We start from the raw sequence: 21,138 nt of genomic DNA, 5'->3' as shown, positions 1-21,138 counted from the left end.
AGCGCAGCGTACCTCCCCAGCAGTGCCAGGTAGCGCAGCGTACCTCCCCAGCAGTGCCAGGTAGCGCAGCGTACCTCCCCAGCAGTGCCTGGTAGCGCAGCGCAGCGTACCTCCCCAGCAGTGCCAGGTAGCGCAGCGCAGCGTACCTCCCCAGCAGTGCCCGGTAGCGCAGCGTACCTCCCCAGCAGTGCCCGGTAGCGCAGCGCAGCGTACCTCCCCAGCAGTGCCAGGTAGCGCAGCGTACCTCCCCAGCAGTGCCAGGTAGCGCAGCGTACCTCCCCAGCAGTGCCAGGTAGCGCAGCGTACCTCCCCAGCAGTGCCAGGTAGCGCAGCGGCGTACCTCCCCAGCAGTGCCAGGTAGCGCAGCGTACCTCCCCAGCAGTGCCAGGTAGCGCAGCGTACCTCCCCAGCAGTGCCAGGTAGCGCAGCGTACCTCCCCAGCAGTGCCAGGTAGCGCAGCGTACCTCCCCAGCAGTGCCAGGTAGCGCAGCGTACCTCCCCAGCAGTGCCAGGTAGCGCAGCGTACCTCCCCAGCAGTGCCAGGTAGCGCAGCGTACCTCCCCAGCAGTGCCAGGTAGCGCAGCGTACCTCCCCAGCAGTGCCAGGTAGCGCAGCGCAGCGTACCTCCCCAGCAGTGCCAGGTAGCGCAGCGCAGCGTACCTCCCCAGCAGTGCCAGGTAGCGCAGCGCAGCGTACCTCCCCAGCAGTGCCAGGTAGCGCAGCGCAGCGTACCTCCCCAGCAGTGCCCGGTAGCGCAGCGCAGCGTACCTCCCCAGCAGTGCCCGGTAGCGCAGCGCAGCGTACCTCCCCAGCAGTGCCCGGTAGCGCAGCGCAGCGTACCTCCCCAGCAGTGCCCGGTAGCGCAGCGCAGCGTACCTCCCCAGCAGTGCCCGGTAGCGCAGCGCAGCGTACCTCCCCAGCAGTGCCCGGTAGCGCAGCGCAGCGTACCTCCCCAGCAGTGCCAGGTAGCGCAGCGCAGCGTACCTCCCCAGCAGTGCCAGGTAGCGCAGCGCAGCGTACCTCCCCAGCAGTGCCAGGTAGAGCAGCGCAGCGTACCTCCCCAGCAGTGCCAGGTAGCGCAGCGCAGCGTACCTCCCCAGCAGTGCCAGGTAGCGCAGCGCAGCGTACCTCCCCAGCAGTGCCAGGTAGCGCAGCGCAGCGTACCTCCCCAGCAGTGCCAGGTAGCGCAGCGCAGCGTTACCTCCCCAGCAGTGCCAGCTATCGCAGCGTTACCTCCCCAGCAGTGCCAGCTATCGCAGCGTACCTCCCCAGCAGTGCCAGCTATCGCAGCGTACCTCCCCAGCAGTGCCAGCTATCGCAGCGTACCTCCCCAGCAGTGCCAGCTATCGCAGCGTACCTCCCCAGCAGTGCCAGCTATCGCAGCGTACCTCCCCAGCAGTGCCAGCTATCGCAGCGTACCTCCCCAGCAGTGCCAGCTATCGCAGCGTACCTCCCCAGCAGTGCCAGCTATCGCAGCGTACCTCCCCAGCAGTGCCAGCTATCGCAGCGTACCTCCCCAGCAGTGCCAGCTATCGCAGCGTACCTCCCCAGCAGTGCCAGCTATCGCAGCGTACCTCCCCAGCAGTGCCAGCTATCGCAGCGTACCTCCCCAGCAGTGCCAGCTATCGCAGCGTACCTCCCCAGCAGTGCCAGCTATCGCAGCGTACCTCCCCAGCAGTGCCAGCTATCGCAGCGTACCTCCCCAGCAGTGCCAGCTATCGCAGCGTACCTCCCCAGCAGTGCCAGCTATCGCAGCGTACCTCCCCCAGCAGTGCCAGCTATCGCAGCGTACCTCCCCAGCAGTGCCAGCTATCGCAGCGTACCTCCCCAGCAGTGCCAGCTATCGCAGCGTACCTCCCCAGCAGTGCCAGCTATCGCAGCGTACCTCCCCAGCAGTGCCAGCTATCGCAGCGTACCTCCCCAGCAGTGCCAGCTATCGCAGCGTACCTCCCCAGCAGTGCCAGCTATCGCAGCGTACCTCCCCAGCAGTGCCAGCTATCGCAGCGTACCTCCCCAGCAGTGCCAGCTATCGCAGCGTACCTCCCCAGCAGTGCCAGCTATCGCAGCGTACCTCCCCAGCAGTGCCAGCTATCGCAGCGTACCTCCCCAGCAGTGCCAGCTATCGCAGCGTACCTCCCCAGCAGTGCCAGCTATCGCAGCGTACCTCCCCAGCAGTGCCAGCTATCGCAGCGTACCTCCCCAGCAGTGCCAGCTATCGCAGCGTACCTCCCCAGCAGTGCCAGCTATCGCAGCGTACCTCCCCAGCAGTGCCAGCTATCGCAGCGTACCTCCCCAGCAGTGCCAGCTATCGCAGCGTACCTCCCCAGCAGTGCCAGCTATCGCAGCGTACCTCCCCAGCAGTGCCAGCTATCGCAGCGTACCTCCCCAGCAGTGCCAGCTATCGCAGCGTACCTCCCCAGCAGTGCCAGCTATCGCAGCGTACCTCCCCAGCAGTGCCAGCTATCGCAGCGTACCTCCCCAGCAGTGCCAGCTATCGCAGCGTACCTCCCCAGCAGTGCCAGCTATCGCAGCGTACCTCCCCAGCAGTGCCAGCTATCGCAGCGCACCTCCCCAGCAGTGCCAGCTATCGCAGCGCACCTCCCCAGCAGTGCCAGCTATCGCAGCGCACCTCCCCAGCAGTGCCAGCTATCGCAGCGCACCTCCCCAGCAGTGCCAGCTAGCGCAGCGCACCTCCCCAGCAGTGCCAGCTAGCGCAGCGCACCTCCCCAGCAGTGCCAGCTAGCGCAGCGCACCTCCCCAGCAGTGCCAGCTAGCGCAGCGCACCTCCCCAGCAGTGCCAGCTAGCGCAGCGCACCTCCCCAGCAGTGCCAGCTATCGCAGCGCACCTCCCCAGCAGTGCCAGCTATCGCAGCGCACCTCCCCAGCAGTGCCAGCTATCGCAGCGCACCTCCCCAGCAGTGCCAGCTATCGCAGCGCACCTCCCCAGCAGTGCCAGCTATCGCAGCGCACCTCCCCAGCAGTGCCAGCTATCGCAGCGCACCTCCCCAGCAGTGCCAGCTATCGCAGCGCACCTCCCCAGCAGTGCCAGCTATCGCAGCGCACCTCCCCAGCAGTGCCAGCTATCGCAGCGCACCTCCCCAGCAGTGCCAGCTATCGCAGCGCACCTCCCCAGCAGTGCCAGCTATCGCAGCGCACCTCCCCAGCAGTGCCAGCTAGCGCAGCGCACCTCCCCAGCAGTGCCAGCTAGCGCAGCGCACCTCCCCAGCAGTGCCAGCTAGCGCAGCGCACCTCCCCAGCAGTGCCAGCTAGCGCAGCGCACCTCCCCAGCAGTGCCAGCTAGCGCAGCGCACCTCCCCAGCAGTGCCAGCTAGCGCAGCGCACCTCCCCAGCAGTGCCAGCTAGCGCAGCGCACCTCCCCAGCAGTGCCAGCTAGCGCAGCGCACCTCCCCAGCAGTGCCAGCTAGCGCAGCGCACCTCCCCAGCAGTGCCAGCTAGCGCAGCGCACCTCCCCAGCAGTGCCAGCTAGCGCAGCGCACCTCCCCAGCAGTGCCAGGTAGCGCAGCGCACCTCCCCAGCAGTGCCAGGTAGCGCAGCGCACCTCCCCAGCAGTGCCAGGTAGCGCAGCGCACCTCCCCAGCAGTGCCAGGTAGCGCAGCGCACCTCCCCAGCAGTGCCAGGTAGCGCAGCGCACCTCCCCAGCAGTGCCAGGTAGCGCAGCGCACCTCCCCAGCAGTGCCAGGTAGCGCAGCGCACCTCCCCAGCAGTGCCAGGTAGCGCAGCGCACCTCCCCAGCAGTGCCAGGTAGCGCAGCGCACCTCCCCAGCAGTGCCAGGTAGCGCAGCACAGCACACCTTCCCGTCACCATGATGTCACTGAAGCCTCCCAAAAAACATCTGACAGAGAACACTCCTTTAAAGGGAATCTGTCAGTAGGTTTTCACTATGTAATCTGAGAGAAGCATAATGTAAGAGCTACCTGGTGTCTCCTGGTCAACTCCTGTGTATAACCCCCTCCCCTATCACTTATTGCCAGCTTTCTGCCTATGCACAGTGCACACAGACATTCTGAGATCTGCAGCAGAGAAATCACTGATTCTATCAAAATATCAGCATGCAAACCATCCAATCATACATTACAGGAGTCAGGCTCTCAGCCCCTACACCATGCTCCTCTCGGAGACTCTGACCCTTCACGCTTTCATCCCTTTTTTTCTCGTGCAGTTCCTGCGGATATGCGCTGACCTCTTCCGGCTGGTCCCCTTCCTCGTCTTTATCATCGTCCCGTTCATGGAGTTCCTGCTCCCAGTCGTATTGAAGCTGTTTCCAAATATGCTGCCTTCCACATTCGAGACCACGTCAAAGAAGGTGAGCGTCTGATCCGGGGGACGGCGCCGACCGAGGGCTATAAGAAAAACATGGGGGAGAGGAGGATAAAGAACAGAGAGAATGACGGGGGATAATTTACGTACATTCCTTAATTTTGCAAACTACTTTTGTAGGTATTTATTATTGAGTTTCGGACAACCCCTTTAAGTGCCGTAATGCACAGGATCTCTGGCACACAAACCCCCCATGGCTTCCCGAAACGAGAAGTAGGACATGCCTTTTGATTTTTATTTTCATTGCACCCCAGGAGGAAAGGTTAAAGAAGGAGCTGAGGGTGAAGCTGGAGTTGGCAAAGTTCTTGCAAGACACTATTGAGGAGATGGCCCTAAGGAACAAGGCCGCCAAAGGAAACGTGACCGCGGAATTTTCCAGCTTTTTCCAGAAGGTAGGACACCACCTAGTAATGCTGGTTTCTTCCAACATTATTGCATGGCTCCACAGTTCCTTTACAGCTTCCTGCCCTCCCCTGGACATGGCAAAGACTGTAATTGGTGATGTTCCGACACCTCCCTAGAACCACCCTCTCCTCATGGGTCTCTCGCTGCTCAGGGTTGAGGGAGGTCGGTGATAGGAATAGGCTTTATTGAGAAGAGGAGTGATAACCTGAGGAAAAGTTCCTGTAGGCTTCTTTCTCGTTCATTTGGAGGGTGTGCAGCAGAAGGGAGGGCTGACAGGAATAGCTTGTGATTAGTAAGGGGGGTGATACTGTAAAGAAGAGTTCCTGTTCCCTCTTCCTGTCTCATTAGAGCCTGTGAAAGGTAACTCAGGTGATAACCTGAAGAAAAGTTCCTATATCCCCCTTCCCAAATTTTTGGAGACTGGGAAGGGGTAATAGGCTAGGATTGGTAAGAGGGGTGATAATTTATGGAAAGTTCCTGTATCTTTCCTGATTTGTTGAATGTTGTCCAGGGGCAGGGATGACAGTAACAGGCTGGGATTGGTAAGCGGGTGATAACCTGAGAAAAAGTTCCTGTATTCCCCTTTGTGGCTCATTGGATGCTGTGAATGGGAAGGGATGTTGGTAACAGTCTTCGATTCGTAAGAGGGTTGATAACCTGAGGAAACTTCCTGAATTCCTCTCTGTGGCTCATTAGAGGCTGTGAAGGGGTAACAAGCTGTGTTTAATAGGGGTGATAACTTGAGGAAAGTTCCTGATTCATTGGATGCTGTGATTGGTAAGAGGGTTGGTAACCTTAGGAAAGTTCCTGTATCCCTCTTCCTGGTTCATTGGATGTTGTGAATGGGAAGGGATGATGGTAACAGGCTGGGATTCGTAAGAGGGGTGATAACCAGAGGAAACTTCCTGAATTCTCTTTTGTGGCTCATTAGAGACTGTGAAGGGGTAATAGGCTGTGATTAAGGGGGGTGATCACATCAGGAACCTGAGGAAAGTTCCTGATTTATTGGATTCTGTGATTGTTAAGAGGGGTGATATCCTGAGGAAAGTTCCTGATTTATTGGATGCTGTGATAGGTAAGAGGGGTGATATCCTGAGGAAAGTTCCTGATTTATTGGATGCTGTGACTGGTAAGAGGGGTGATAACCTGAGGAAAGTTCCTGATTTATTGGATGCTGTGATTGGTAAGAGGGGTGATATCCTGAGGAAAGTTCCTGATTTATTGGATGCTGTGACTGGTAAGAGGGGTGATAACCTGAGGAAAGTTCCTGATTTATTGGATGCTGTGATTGGTAAGAGGGGTGATATCCTGAGGAAAGTTCCTGATTTATTGGATGCTGTGACTGGTAAGAGGGGTGATAACCTGAGGAAAGCTCCTGATTTATTGGATGCTGTGATTGGTAAGAGGGGTGATAACCTGAGGAAAGTTCCTGATTTATTGGATGCTGTGATTGGTAAGAGGGGTGATATCCTGAGGAAAGTTCCTGATTTATTGGATGCTGTGACTGGTAAGAGGGGTGATAACCTGAGGAAAGCTCCTGATTTATTGGATGCTGTGATTGGTAAGAGGGGTGATAACCTGAGGAAAAGTTCCCCAATTCATTGGAGGATATGCAAGTTGAGGTATTACCGTAACAGTCTGTAAAAGATAAGGGGGTTGATAACTTGAGGAAATGTTCCTGTATTCCCCTTTCTGGCTCATTAGAGGCTGTGAAGGGGTAACAGGCTATGAATGGAAAGAGGGATTACCTGAGGAACGTTCTTCTATCCCTCCTCCCGATTCCTTGGAGGCTATGAAGGAAGAGGTATTACAGTAACAGGCTGTGATTATTAGAAGGGGTGATAACCTGAGGAAAGTTCCTGATTCATTGGATGCTGTGGTTAAGAGGGTTGGTAACCTGAGGAAAGTTCCTGTATCCCTCTTCCTGGTTCAGTGGATGCAGAGAAGGGGGAGTGATGTTGATAACAGACTGGGATTCGTAAGAGGCTTGATAACCTGAGGAAACTTCCTATATTCACCTTCCTGGCTCATTAAAGGTTGTGACGGGGTAACGGGCTGGGATTAATTAGGGTGATAACCTGAGGAAAATTCCTGTATCACTCTTTCTGATTCATTGGATGCTGTGAAGGGGTAACTGGCTTGGATTGATACAAGGGGTGATAACCTGAGGAAACGTTCCTGTATTCCCCTTCCTGGCTCATTAGAGGTTGTGCAGGGGTAACTGACTGTGACTGATGAGAGGGGCGATAACCTGAGGAAACGTTCCTGTATTCTCTCTCCCAATTCCTTGGAGGCTATGCAGGGGGCGATATTACCATAACAGATGGAGATTGGTAAGAGGGCTGATAACTGAGGAGACTTCGTGCATTCCCCTTCCTGGCTCTTTAGAGTCTATGAAGGGGTAACAGGCTGAGATTGATAAAAGGGGTGATAACCTGGGGAAATGTTCCTGTGATCCCCATTGCACTGTGATTATAGTCTGGTATAATGTAAAAGCTAAGATCTTTATGTGTTAATGTGTTATCAGTAAGTGGCCTTTGGCTGTCACATATTTCCATGGCAGTGACCGTGCCTAGGTTTACATGAATACATCTCTCGCCCTCCATTTGGACACCTTTCCATTTCTATCATCCATGGTGGTTTTGTTGGGGGGAGACCTCTAGGGGATCTCTCAGGGTCTCGGAGGAGGATTCTAAATCAGGTCTGCGCAAATCTATATAAATCAGGAAAAATGACCACTAGAACTGTGATAAGCTCAATTTTTGGTAAATCTATAGTGTAGGAAAGGCTATGACTGGAGAATGGATTGTGGGGGCCGATGATGAACCACAATGCCAGACATGGTGCATTGGCACGCGAGGTGACTCGGGATGACACTTGATCCTTCTGCTCTTGGTGGAGATAAGTCGCCAGCTGTGGTCTATGCCCTCTGCCTATTTAGAAAACATGCATGCTCGGCCTAAATGTGCATGCATGTGGGGATCGGGAGGAATGCAAATGACAAGCTCCGGGAAAGTAATTCCTGTAAAGACCAATGTATAAGACAACGCGTCCCGTCCACACCCAGCACCTCAGTCCATGCTCTCACAGTTACACGACGGGTCATTACGAGCGGTCACGGTGACAGATAAGTCCCTTACTGCCGGCGCCTTCTTTCTCCACAACGCCCTTTGGCCCTAAGATTATAAATGATTTCCAGGAAATGCGGAAGGGACTGGTGTCGTCTTCTGGCTCCTCAGACGCCTTACATAACAGGATCTCGTTAACCATTCACTGCTCAAACACTTTTTTTTTTTTTTTTAAAGCCAATTTTTTGTTTTTCATACAATATAGCATAAGAATCCTTACAACTGTGATGTGTGGCCCCTGGGGCAAATCCCCCGCACCCTTGAGAGCCCAGCAGTGTAAGGTAACGTCTTTCTTTCCTTCCAGATCCGGAGCACCGGCGAGAGGCCCAGTAACGAGGAGATCGTGCGCTTCTCCAAGCTGTTTGAGGACGAGCTGACCCTCGATAACCTGACGCGGCTGCAGCTGGTGGCGCTGTGCAAACTCCTGGAGCTGCAGTCCATCGGGACCAATAACTTCCTGCGATTCCAGCTGACCATGAAGCTGCGGACGATTAAGGCGGATGACAAGGTGAGCGGTGAACTCTAGATATCAGCGCCGGTCACAGACTCGAGAGCCTTCGCGAGCCAGTCTAATGGCCCTGTACACATTAGGGACCTGTCGGCTGAACCATGGGGCTGCCAGTGGTGGTTTATGCTGGAGCATTCGGCAGTCGTGCTTCAAAACTACAGACCCTCATGTGCCTAAAAGGCTTTCAGACGAGACAGCACACTGGAAATTGTAGTGTCAGTAATTGCAAATCACGGTTTAAAGACAATTCAATATCAGTCTGATAATGGCTCGAAAAAATGTGACTTTTAGTGCTGCGCTGCTGGGGAGGTGTGCTGGGCTCTGCCGGGGGAGGTGTGCTGGGCTCTGCCGGGGGAGGTGTGCTGGGCTCTGCCGGGGGAGGTGTGCTGGGCTCTGCCGGGGGAGGTGTGCTGGGCTCTGCCGGGCTCTGCCGGGAAGGTGTGCCTAAAGGGGACCTGTCACCAGATTTTGGGCTTCTAAACTAAAACTAGCACCCTAAGCAATACCTGTGCTGCATTCTAGAAAGGTTTTTTTACCCCCTGTAGACCCCACAAACACCTTTTATAAACTCTCCTGCCCTGTATGTAAATTGTCCGGTCCCATAGACTCACTAATATGCGCCTCCTGTTCCTCCTTTCCCTGTCCTCCTGAGCTGATTGATGTGGATGACGCCTTGGACGCCATCCACGTAGGTGGGCAAAATTTCGTCATGTTCCCGGCTCGTGCAGGTGCACTTCACTTTCCGGCAGAGATGAAAACATAGGTGTGCCTGCGCCAACCGGTGACTTCTCTGCGCAGGAGTGAGATTTTGCCCAGCGATGTGGATGAAGCAGGTGACCATATCACCAGGCAAAATCTTGCGCCTGCGCAGAGAACTCACCAGTTCAGGTGCACTTATGTTTTCGTCTCTGCCCGCAATAAGGCGCCTGCGCGGACTGGGAATATGTCTGCAGACGCAAGATTTTGCCCGTCTACATGGATGGCGTAGGAGGTGACCGAGGCACAGGAGGAGGGCAAAAGGAGGGATAGGAGGCGCAGATTAGTATGCCCATCAGACCGGACAAGTTACATAGAGGGCAGGAGATTTTTTTTTTTTTTTTTTTTATATAGGTGTTTGTGGGGTCAGTGGGTAACGTGTACCTTATATAGAATGCAGACGATCGCAGACACCAGGGGCAGTGTCTGATACTCAGCACTGGACCCTGGGAGGGTGAGTGAAGCACAGGTGGGGGGTTTGTTTTAAAACAAAATTCAGCTGGGAGGATGGGGGTTACTGACACTGTAAAACCCCCTTTTTAATAACTAATATTTCCCATATTGGAAGAAAAAGAACGGTCTCCTGTCCATCGGTCTGAGAAACGTTTGTTCTTACGTTGTTTTCTGTTCTTTTCGGTGACAGCTGATCGCAGAAGAAGGGGTGGACTCTCTGAATGTTAAAGAACTGCAGGCGGCGTGCCGCGCCAGAGGGATGAGAGCGCTCGGCGTCACGGAGGAACGGTTACGGGAGCAGCTGAAACAGGTCAGAGGCCGCCGCCAAACATCCCCCTGATACAGTCCTGCTAACGGGACGCCGCCTGTATATGTACTTTAATCAATTCTTGCTCATAGGGGGCATCATTAAAAAAAAAATTCCCCTGGAAAGGTTCTGGAAAGTCCTCTATTAATTTTTCTGTTAATGTATCTGTATGTTGGTGTTTTCTTTTCTTTCTTTGGCGCTCCATTGGGAGACCCAGACAATTGGTGTATAGGCTATGCCTCCGGAGGCCGCACAAAGTATTACACTAAAAGTGTAAAGCCCCTCCCCTTCTGCCTATACACCCCCCGTGCTCCCACGGGCTCCTCAGTTTTTTGCTTTGTGCGAAGGAGGCAGACATGCACGCATAGCTCCACAGCTTAGTCAGCAGCAGCTGCTGACTATGTCGGATGGAAGAAAAGAGGGCCCTTAAAGGGCCCCCAGCATGCTCCCTTCTCACCCCACTCTTGTCGGCGGTGTTGTTAAGGTTGAGGTATCCATTGCGGGTACGGAGGCTGGAGCCCACATGCTGTTTTCCTTCCCCATCCCCCTTAGGGCTCTGGGTGAAGTGGGATCCTATCGGTCTCCAGGCACTGAGACCGTGCTCCATCCACAGCTCCTGAGGACTCTGCTGGATAGGAGCCGAGTATCGTTCAGGGACATGGCCCTGCTACTTGAAGGTACTCTGTGTCCCCGTGGGGACCGCGCACAGCAACACTCCAGCACTGCTGGGTGTGCTAGTGCACCGGGGACTGCGGCGCTGACCGCGTTTGTGCTATTACACACTGCAGCGTCGCTGAGTGTGTTAGTGTAAGGGGACTGCCGCGCTGACCACCGCTGCCATTACTATTACTGCGGCGCGGCTGGGACTGTTAGTGCGCCGGGGACTTCAGCGCCGACCGCGCTTTTACGGCGGCCACGCTCATAACTCGAGTCCCCGGCTTTTTGCGGCCTAGTCTCGTTCTTCCCGCCCCCAGCCCTGCCAGTCAGGGGAAGGGCGGGACGTTGTACAGCACAGCAGCACTGAGGGCTGGAGCATGCTTTGCATACTCCACCCCCCTCACTGTGCACAGTGGGGCACCAGTTCCCGCACTTTCTGGGTCACGCCCACGGCTCCCTCCTCTCCTTAGGACGCCGGCAGCCATTACTCAGCTCCTCTGACGCTGCAGAGGACAGACAAGCGCTGGGGGACTCAGACAGGGATTCTGCTGGCCACACAACCGCTCTAAGCGGGCGGTAAGCAGCACCTCAGGTGCTAGCCCCACTTGTGCAGTAGTGTAAATATATTTATAGGTATACTTTACACTGTATGGTGCACGGTTGTTTCTGGCTATATACCCTATTGTGTTGCTCAGGGGAGTCAACAGCATGGTGCCCACAAGAAGCAGGGGTGCCAAAACACAGGCTTACTATGCTGCCTGCGCCGCATGTACGACCTCACTACCGGCAGGCTCCACTGACCCTCATTGTGTGCACTGCTCGGCCCCCGTGGCACTTACTCAGCCGGAGCCTCTGCTAAGGGAGGCCCAGGGGGAACCACCGGCTAACACTGTCCAGGTGACAGGGACGGAGTTTACAGCTTTTACTGAAAGGCTTTCTGAGACTATGGCTAAGATACTAGAAGCTTTGCAGTCCAGACCGGTATCTCAAACCAGGGACACTGTAGAATCATTGCCACCTAGTTCCCCTCAGTCGGAACAACCATGTCCTCCCGGGGTGTCTCATAGATCCCAGAGTGAGGTCTCTGACACGGACCGCAGTCCCAGACCGCGTAAGCGAGCTCGCTTGGAAATTCCCTCGACATCATCACATTGGTCAGGGTCTCAGCGGGAGGACTCTGTATGGTGAAGCGGAGGTAGCTGATCAGGATTCTAATTCTGAGGCTGTGCTCAACCTTGATACTCCTGATGGGGACGCCATAGTGAATGATCTTATCGCGTCCATAAATCAAATGTTGGATATTTCTCCCTCTGCTCATCCAGTGGAGGAGTCAGCTTCTCAGCAGGAGAAATTCCGTTTTAGGTTCCCCAAACGTACAACGAGTATGTTTCTGGACCACTCTGACTTCAGAGAGGCAGTCCAGAAACACCGGGCTAATCCAGATAAGCGTTTTTCTAAGCGCCTTAAGGATACACGGTATCCCTTCCCCCCTGACGTGGTCAAGGGCTGGACTCAGTGTCCCAAGGTGGATCCTCCAATCTCCAGACTGGCGGCTAGATCCATAGTTGCAGTTGAAGATGGGGCTTCGCTCAAGGATGCCACTGACAGACAGATGGAGCTCTGGTTGAAATCCATCTATGAAGCTATCGGCGCGTCTTTTGCTCCAGCATTCGCAGCCGTATGGGCGCTCCAAGCTATTGCAGCGGGTCAAGCGCAAATTGACGCACTTACACGTACGTCTGCGCCGCAAGTGGCGTCTATAACCTCTCAAACGTCGGCATTTGCGTCCTACGCTATTAATGCTGTCCTGGACTCTGCGAGCCGTACGGCGGTTGCAGCCGACAATTCGGTGGCAATACGAAGGGCCTTGTGGCTTCGGGAATGGAAGGCAGATTCAGCTTCCAAAAAGTGCTTAACCGGTTTGCCATTTTCTGGCGACCGTTTGTTTGGTGAGAGGCTGGATGAAATCATCAAACAATCCAAGGGAAAGGAAACATCCTTACCCCAGGCCAAACCAAGATTACCCCAACAGAGAAGGGGACAGTCGAGGTTTCGGTCCTTTCGGGGCGCGGGCAGGTCCCAATTCTCCTCGTCCAAAGGTCCTCAGAAGGAGCAGAGGAACTCCGATCCATGGCGGTCTAAGGCACGCCCTAAAAAGACCGCCGGAGGTGCCGCCACCAAGGCGGCTTCCTCATGACTTACGGCCCCCTCACACCGCATCCTCGGTCGGTGGCAGGCTTTCCCGCTTTCCCGACATTTGGCTGCCACAGGTAAAAGACCGTTGGGTGAGAGACATTCTGTCTCACGGTTACAGGATAGAGTTCAATTATCGTCCTCCGACTCGATTTTTCAGAACATCTCCGCCTCCCGAGCGAGCCGATGCTCTTCTGCAGGCGCTGGACACTCTGAAGACAGAAGGAGTGGTGGTCCCTGTTCCTCTTCAGCAACAGGGTCACGGTTTTTACTCCAACCTGTTTGTGGTCCCAAAGAAAGACGGATCTTTCCGTCCTGTCCTGGACCTAAAACTGCTCAACAAACACGTAAAGGCCAGGCGTTTCCGGATGGAATCCCTCCGCTCCGTCATCGCCTCAATGTCCCAAGGAGATTTCCTTGCATCGATCGATATCAAAGATGCTTATCTCCACGTACCGATTGCTCCAGAGCATCAGCGCTTCCTGCGCTTCGCCATAGGAAACGAACACCTGCAGTTCGTGGCACTGCCGTTCGGCCTGGCGACAGCCCCACGGGTTTTCACCAAGGTTATGGCTGCAGTAGTTGCGGTCCTCCACTCTCAGGGTCACTCGGTGATCCCTTACTTAGACGATCTGCTGGTCAAGGCTCCCTCTCAAGAGGCATGCCAGCACAGCCTCACCGCTACTCTGAAGACTCTACAGAGTTTCGGGTGGATCATCAATTTGCCAAAGTCAAATCTGACACCGGCCCAATCGCTGACATATCTTGGCATGGAGTTTCATACCCTCTCAGCGATAGTGAAGCTTCCGCTGAACAAGCAGCGTTCACTACAGACGGGGGTGCAATCTCTCCTTCAAGGTCAGTCACACCCCTTGAGGCGCCTCATGCACTTCCTGGGGAAGATGGTGGCAGCAATGGAGGCAGTCCCTTTCGCGCAGTTTCACCTGCGTCCTCTTCAATGGGACATCCTACGCAAATGGGACAGGAAGCCGACGTCCCTCGACAGGAACGTCTCCCTCTCTCAGGCAACCAAAGCTTCCCTTCGGTGGTGGCTTCTTCCCACTTCATTATCGAAGGGGAAATCCTTCCTACCCCCATCCTGGGCGGTGGTCACGATGGACGCGAGTCTGTCAGGGTGGGGAGCAGTCTTTCTCCTCCACAGGGCTCAGGGTACGTGGACTCGGCAGGAGTCCTCACTTCAGATCAATGTTCTGGAGATCAGGGCAGTGTATCTAGCCCTAAAAGCTTTCCAGCAATGGCTGGAAGGCAAGCAGATACGAATTCAGTCGGACAACTCCACAGCGGTGGCTTACATCAACCACCAAGGAGGAACACGCAGCCGGCAAGCCTTCCAGGAAGTCCGGCGGATTTTGATGTGGGTGGAAGCCACGGCCTCCACCATCTCCGCAGTTCACATCCCGGGCGTAGAAAACTGGGAAGCAGACTTTCTCAGTCGCCAGGGCATGGACGCAGGGGAATGGTCCCTTCACCCGGACGTGTTTCAGGAGATCTGTTGCCGCTGGGGGATGCCGGACGTCGACCTAATGGCGTCCCGGCACAACAACAAGGTCACGGCATTCATGGCACGTTCTCACGATCCCAGAGCTCTGGCGGCAGACGCCTTAGTTCAGGATTGGTCGCAGTTTCAGCTCCCTTATGTGTTTCCTCCGCTGGCACTGTTGCCCAGAGTGTTACGCAAGATCAGGGCCGACTGCCGCCGCGCCATCCTCGTCGCTCCAGACTGGCCGAGGAGGTCGTGGTACCCGGATCTGTGGCATCTCACGGTCGGCCAACCGTGGGCACTACCAGACCGACCAGACTTGCTGTCTCAAGGGCCGTTTTTCCATCTGAATTCTGCGGCCCTCAACCTGACTGTGTGGCCATTGAGTCCTGGATCCTAGCGTCTTCAGGATTATCTCAAGAGGTCATTGCCACTATGAGACAGGCTAGGAAACCAACGTCCGCCAAGATCTACCACAGGACGTGGAAAATATTCCTGTCATGGTGCTCTGATCAGGGTTTTTCTCCCTGGCCATTTGCCTTGCCCACCTTTCTGTCCTTTCTTCAGTCCGGACTGGAAAAGGGTTTGTCGCTTGGCTCCATTAAGGGACAAGTCTCTGCGCTCTCTGTGTTTTTTCAGAAGCGCTTGGCCAGACTTCCACAGGTACGCACGTTCCTGCAGGGGGTTTGTCACATCGTCCCTCCTTACAAGCGGCCGTTAGAACCCTGGGATCTGAACAGGGTGCTGATGGTTCTTCAGAAACCACCGTTCGAGCCAATGAGGGATGTCTCTCTCTCACGCCTTTCGCAGAAAGTGGTTTTCCTAGTAGCAGTCACTTCACTTCGGAGAGTGTCTGAGCTAGCAGCATTGTCATTCAAAGCCCCTTTCCTGGTGTTTCACCAGGACAAGGTGGTTCTGCGTCCGGTTCCGGAATTTCTACCTAAGGTGGTATCCCCGTTTCATCTCAATCAGGATATCTCCTTACCCTCTTTTTGCCCTCATCCAATTCACCAATGTGAAAAGGATTTGCACTTGTTAGATCTGGTGAGAGCACTCAGACTCTACATTTCTCGTACGGCGCCCCTGCGCCGCTCGGATGCACTCTTTGTCCTTGTCGCTGGCCAGCGTAAAGGGTCACAGGCTTCCAAATCAACCCTGGCTCGGTGGATCAAGGAACCAATTATCGAAGCTTACCGTTCGGCGGGGCTTCCGGTTCCCTCAGGGCTGAAGGCCCATTCTACCAGAGCCGTGGGTGCGTCCTGGGCTTTGAGGCACCAGACTACGGCTCAGCAGGTGTGTCAGGCGGCTACCTGGTCGAGCCTGCACACTTTCACGAAACACTATCAGGTGCATACCTATGCTTCGGCGGATGCCAGCCTAGGTAGGCGAGTCCTTCAGGCGGCGGTTGCCCACCTGTAGGAAGGAGCCGTTACGGCTCTATTATGAGGTATTATTTACCCACCCAGGGACTGCTTTTGGACGTCCCAATTGTCTGGGTCTCCCATGGAGCGACAAAGAAGAAGGGAATTTTGTTTACTTACCGTAAATTCCTTTTCTTCTAGCTCCAATTGGGAGACCCAGCACCCGCCCCTGTTTTTTTTGTGTACACATGTTGTTCATGTTGAATGGTTTCAGTTCTCCGATATTCCTTCGGATTGAATTTACTTTAAACCAGTTTATAATTTGTTTTTCCTCCTTCTTGCTTTTGCACCAAAACTGAGGAGCCCGTGGGAGCACGGGGGGTGTATAGGCAGAAGGGGAGGGGCTTTACACTTTTAGTGTAATACTTTGTGCGGCCTCCGGAGGCATAGCCTATACACCAATTGTCTGGGTCTCCCAATTGGAGCTAGAAGAAAAGGAATTTACGGCAAGTAAACAAAATTCCCTTCTTTTCAGCAGTACATGTAAAATATTTCGTTATTTATTTTTCTTTTGCATTATTTTTTTGAGTTTTACCTTTACATGCATGTGGTATAAATAATGCATCACTGTATTACAGCACCTACAATCAAAGTACGTACCAGCTCGGGCATAATAGTGTTACAGGGGGGAGAAAGTGTCACTGTATCCAGAAAGAGGGAAAAACGGCAGATCTTTGCCAGTCTGGGCACTTGGACACCCGCCGCTTCCTCAGCACTTGACTGCAGCCAGTAGTAGGTAGAACGGTGCAGCAGACTTTTTATAGAGCGTGAGGGTCTCCATACACGGACCACCCACTAGCCAAAACTTCAGACAAGTCTCTAAGACGTGAACATTTTTCTAAAAGTGTAGTTGCAATTTAAAAGATATTCTTGGTGCTACCTTAACCCCATCCCAATATTGGATTTAACGGCGAAGACCGTGGTGGGCCCGTGGAGGTGGAGAAGAGCCGTGGTGGGCCCGTGGAGGCGGAGAAGAGCCGTGGTGGGCCCGTGGAGGCGGAGAAGAGCCGTGGTGGGCCCGTGGAGGCGGAGAAGAGCCGTGGTGGGCCCGTGGAGGCGGAGAAGAGCCGTGGTGGGCCCGTGGAGGCGGAGAAGAGCCGTGGTGGGCCCGTGGAGGCGGAGAAGAGCCACGGTGGGCCCGTGGAGGCGAAGAGGAGCCACGGTGGGCCCGTGGAGGCGGAGAAGAGCCACGGTGGGCCCGTGGAGGCGGAGAAGAGCCACGGTGGGCCCGTGGAGGCGGAGAAGAGCCACGGTGGGCCCGTGGAGGCGGAGAGGAGCCACGGTGGGCCCGTGGAGGCGGAGAAGAGCCACGGTGGGCCCGTGGAGGCGGAGAAGAGCCACGGTGGGCCCGTGGAGGCGGAGAAGAGCCACGGTGGGCCCGTGGAGGCGGAGAAGAGCCACGGTGGGCCCGTGGAGGCGGAGAAGAGCCACGGTGGGCCCGTGGAGGCGGAGAAGAGCCACGGTGGGCCCGTGGAGGCGGAGAAGAGCCACGGTGGGCCCGTGGAGGCGGAGAAGAGCCACGGTGGGCCCGTGGAGGCGGAGAAGAGCCACGGTGGGCCCGTGGAGGCGGAGAAGAGCCACGGTGGGCCCGTGGAGGCGGAGAAGAGCCACGGTTGGAAATCGAGCTGAAACCATTAAAAAAAAAAGACCAGTACGCCATGGTCATCATGCTGGCACAGGAGCTGTTCCCGCTCGATCAGCATCGGGAACTCTACACTTAAGTGATAGCCAAGTTACAGCTGTCACAGAAATGGCCGATTCCGCACTCACTGGCCTTTTAACTTTCTAAAAGCCATAATCCATTGCGATTGTAACATTTACTTTTCCACCGCACTAGGGCAATCTGGAAGAGCCGGGTAAACTGCTGGGATTTTCACAGCTAATTAATGCAGCAATTCCATGTGGCTGCAGGCTGCTATTTTTAGACTGGGGGTGGCCCAATAAGCATGGGTCTCCCCAGCCTGAGAATACCAGCCCCCAGCTGTCAGGCTGTATCTTGGCTGGGTATCAAAATTGGAGGGGACTGCACACATTATATATATATATATATATAATATATATATATATATATATATATATATATATATATATATAATATATATATATATATATATATCTCTATATATCTTTTTTTTTTTTATTTATATTTTTATTTTTTTAATGTTTACTACTTAAGGATATATTTCAGCTAAATAGGTGTATAATGCATGTTTTAATATTCTGGATGTGTCTTTTTCTCTTTCCCATCAGTGGCTGGAGCTGCACTTGAATCAGGAAATTCCCACCTCGTTGCTGCTTTTGTCCCGGGCTTTGTATCTCCCGGACACGCTGTCACCGGCTGATCAGCTGAAAACAACCCTCCAGACTTTACCGGAAAGCATGGTGTGTACATCAGCCCCGAGGTCAGCAGATGTGTGATCAGCGCACATGACCCCCCACTCAGCAGAGGGATGTAAAGGGGACGACCACCTATTGTGAATGGCTGTAAAAAAACAAACATATGAATAGCATTCCTTAAATCCGGCATTCCAATAATCCGGGAGATATAATTGGATCAAATGAAGTGTTGCATTTTATTTAGAACATTTCCAAATGACCTATAGGGTAATCCAGAATACTTCCTAACTGAGAACTTAAAGGTTTATTTAACACTAGAAGTCCCAGGAATTTCGAGCTCCATAGGGTTCCAGTGGTAGAATTGTTAAATGATCCCTCTCTGGGACTTCTAGTGTTAATGCCGGAATTAAAAAAGATATTGAAAGCTTTTTTTTCCGAAACTGGGATAAGGGAAGTAATGGTGTAAAATATGTGTTACTACTGCAAACAATTCACCTCTGTTCCCCGCCATTCCAACACAACGGTCCTAAATCGCTTGATTGACTGCAGCTGTCACGACAGTGGTGGTCACGACGTTCTCTCTGCATGGCTGGTGGGGAAAGGCCAGGATAGTGGGCTTATGTGTAGAAGGACGTGGACATTATTTTGGAGATTCATGCTTCAGACGTAAACAGTAGGGATTGGCAGGCCTAACCGGTTTAAAAAAAAAAAAAGCCTCGTTTCTACTTTTGGATTGATCCCAGGTATCTGGCCAGATGCGGGTCCCCATTTAAGTCTATGGGGACCAGAATCTGGCTATTAAATATGGTAGTAGAAGGGATAGGGGGATTGAAGCAAGTGGGTTAACAGTCACTGCTGCAGCTGCTCATTCACTTCTGGGGTCGCTCATTAACCTTCATTGCATATGCACTGCTTTCCCCACCCACTGGCGTCTGTGATTGGTTGCAGTCAGAAGCACCCCCACCCTAAATGACAGCGTGTCTGACGTTTCCAATCACAGATGCTATGCTTATCTATCGTGGTATAAAAATTTGGTGGTGTCCCCTCATATTATGATACCCAGCACAGTTAAAGGCCACGGCTTACAGGCTGCAGCCCCAGCCGTGTACTTATCTTGGCTGTGTGTCAGAATTAGAGGAACCACATGTGGCTTTTTTTTTTTTTTAAAAAAAAACAGCCCCCCCCACCACCTCCAATTTTGATACCCAGCCAAGATAAAGCCTGACAGCTGGGGGCTGGTATTCTCAGGCTGGGGAGACCCATGCTTTTTGAGCTTCCCCCCCTCCCCAGCCTAAAAATAGCAGCCTGCAGCCACCCAAAATTGTTGCATCCATTAAATGCAACAATCCCAGCACTTTACCCTGCTCTTACTGACTGCCCTGGTGTGGTGGCAATCTGGGTAATAAGGGGTTCATCACAGCTGCCACTAAGCCCTAGATTAGTAATGGGGGGCATCTATAAGACCCCCTCATTACTAATCTGTAAGTGAAAAGAAATTAACACAAACACTTAAAGAATCTTTTATATGAAATAAAAAACAAAGCAGCACCCGCTTTCTTCACTTTATTAACCCCCAAAACACCCCTGAAGGTCCTTCATAATCCACACGAGGTCCCACGACAATTCCAGCTTTGCTACATCTGAATTCAGAGCCTGTGGTCATGTAACATGACCGCTCGCTATGGACTTCAGGCAGAGAGTGAGCTTCAGCGATCAGCTGTGACGTCACCCAGGTTAGTTGCAGTCACTGCTCGAGGTTCCCCACGGCCCTTCACCTGTGACTGCAGGTAACCTGACCTCAGGTGATATCATTAAACTCAGTGACTTCATCTGAGGTCAGGTCACTGACTTTATTGAGGACTCCTGAGGTCAGGTTATCTGTGGTCACAGGTGGAGGGCCGTGAGAACCTCCAGTTATGCCTGTAACTTACCTGAGTTGCATTACCGTTTAATGTGGCCCACTCTCTGCCTGAAGTCCACAGTTGGTGATCATGTTCCATGATCGTGTAGTGTGACTTCAGTATGGATGTAGCGGAGCTAGAATTATCGTGGGACCTCGTGTGGATTACGTCGGACCTGCAGGGGTGTTTTGGGGGTTAATAAAAAGGGGTGACTAGGGTGCTTTTTTGTATTTTATTTCAAATAAAGGATTTTTACAGGGTTTTTTTTTTTTCTTTTTCCACGTTACAGACTGGTAATGGGGGGGTGTCTCATAGACACCTTCAATTACTAATCTAGGGCTTAGTGGCAGCTGTGGGCTGGCATAAACAACTTATTACCCCTATTGCCACCGCACCAGGGCAATTGGGAAGAGCTGGATAAAGTGCTGCGATTGTTGCATCCAATTGATGTGACAATCCTGGGCAGCTGCAGGCTATTTTTAGGCTAAGGGCCCAATAAGCATTGGTTTCCTCAGCCTGAGAATACGACCCTCTAGCTGTTGGGCTTTATATTGGCTGGGTATTCAAATTGCGGGGGACTGTGTGTGTATGTATGTGTGTGTGTGTGTGTATGTATATATGTATATGTATGTATATATATGTATATATATATATATATATATATATATATATATATATATATATATATATATATATATATATATATATATATATATATATATATATATATATATATATATATATATATATATATATATATATATATATATATATATATATTTAAAAAGCTGCATTCGGTTCATCCTGTTTTCATACACAGCCAAGATAAGCACACGGCTGGGGGCTGCATCCTGTAGCCATGGGCTTTATCTGTGCTGGTATCAATACGGGGAGGGGGGGGGGACCTTACGCCAATTTTATTTTTTTTACTGTACAATTTAGACCCGCAGACAGGGTCGGTGATTATAAGCGTCTGACATGCTGTCACTCAGGGTGGGGACGCGTCTGACTACATCCAATCACAGAAACTGGTGGGCGGGGAAAGCCGTGCATATGCATGAAGGATAATGAGTGGCCCCTGGAAGTGAATGAGAGGCCGCGGGAGCAGTGTACAGCTGCACCGATGACTCGATAAGTATAGTGCGCTTACTACATATATATTTTTTTCTTTACCAGAGTGTCCGGGTTATTAGCCAGAACTCCCTGAGAATTCTGGGCCGGCACTTGGAAAC

The 21,138-nt window shown here is 53.3% G+C and overlaps 1 protein-coding gene across 2 annotated transcripts in view; it reads left to right on the top strand.

The window, feature by feature from the left end:
* The window catches only part of LETM1 (leucine zipper and EF-hand containing transmembrane protein 1), an 87,070-nt gene that overhangs the window by 22,597 nt on the left and 43,335 nt on the right, over positions 1 to 21,138 (top strand). For both annotated transcript variants that reach the window (XM_075346807.1, XM_075346806.1), the window contains exons 4-8: positions 4,182 to 4,325; positions 4,594 to 4,731; positions 8,177 to 8,380; positions 9,780 to 9,899; positions 17,919 to 18,050. In XM_075346807.1, the coding sequence (XP_075202922.1) occupies positions 4,182 to 4,325; positions 4,594 to 4,731; positions 8,177 to 8,380; positions 9,780 to 9,899; positions 17,919 to 18,050 (738 nt within the window). The remainder of the gene's footprint in view (positions 1 to 4,181; positions 4,326 to 4,593; positions 4,732 to 8,176; positions 8,381 to 9,779; positions 9,900 to 17,918; positions 18,051 to 21,138) is intronic.

The sequence above is a fragment of the Anomaloglossus baeobatrachus genome, chromosome 1 (genome assembly GCF_048569485.1).
Source record: "Anomaloglossus baeobatrachus isolate aAnoBae1 chromosome 1, aAnoBae1.hap1, whole genome shotgun sequence".
In the NCBI taxonomy this organism is placed as follows: Eukaryota; Metazoa; Chordata; class Amphibia; order Anura; family Aromobatidae; genus Anomaloglossus; species Anomaloglossus baeobatrachus.
The sequence above is the reverse complement of the archived record's forward strand: the minus strand, read 5'-3'. Positions and strand labels throughout refer to the sequence as shown.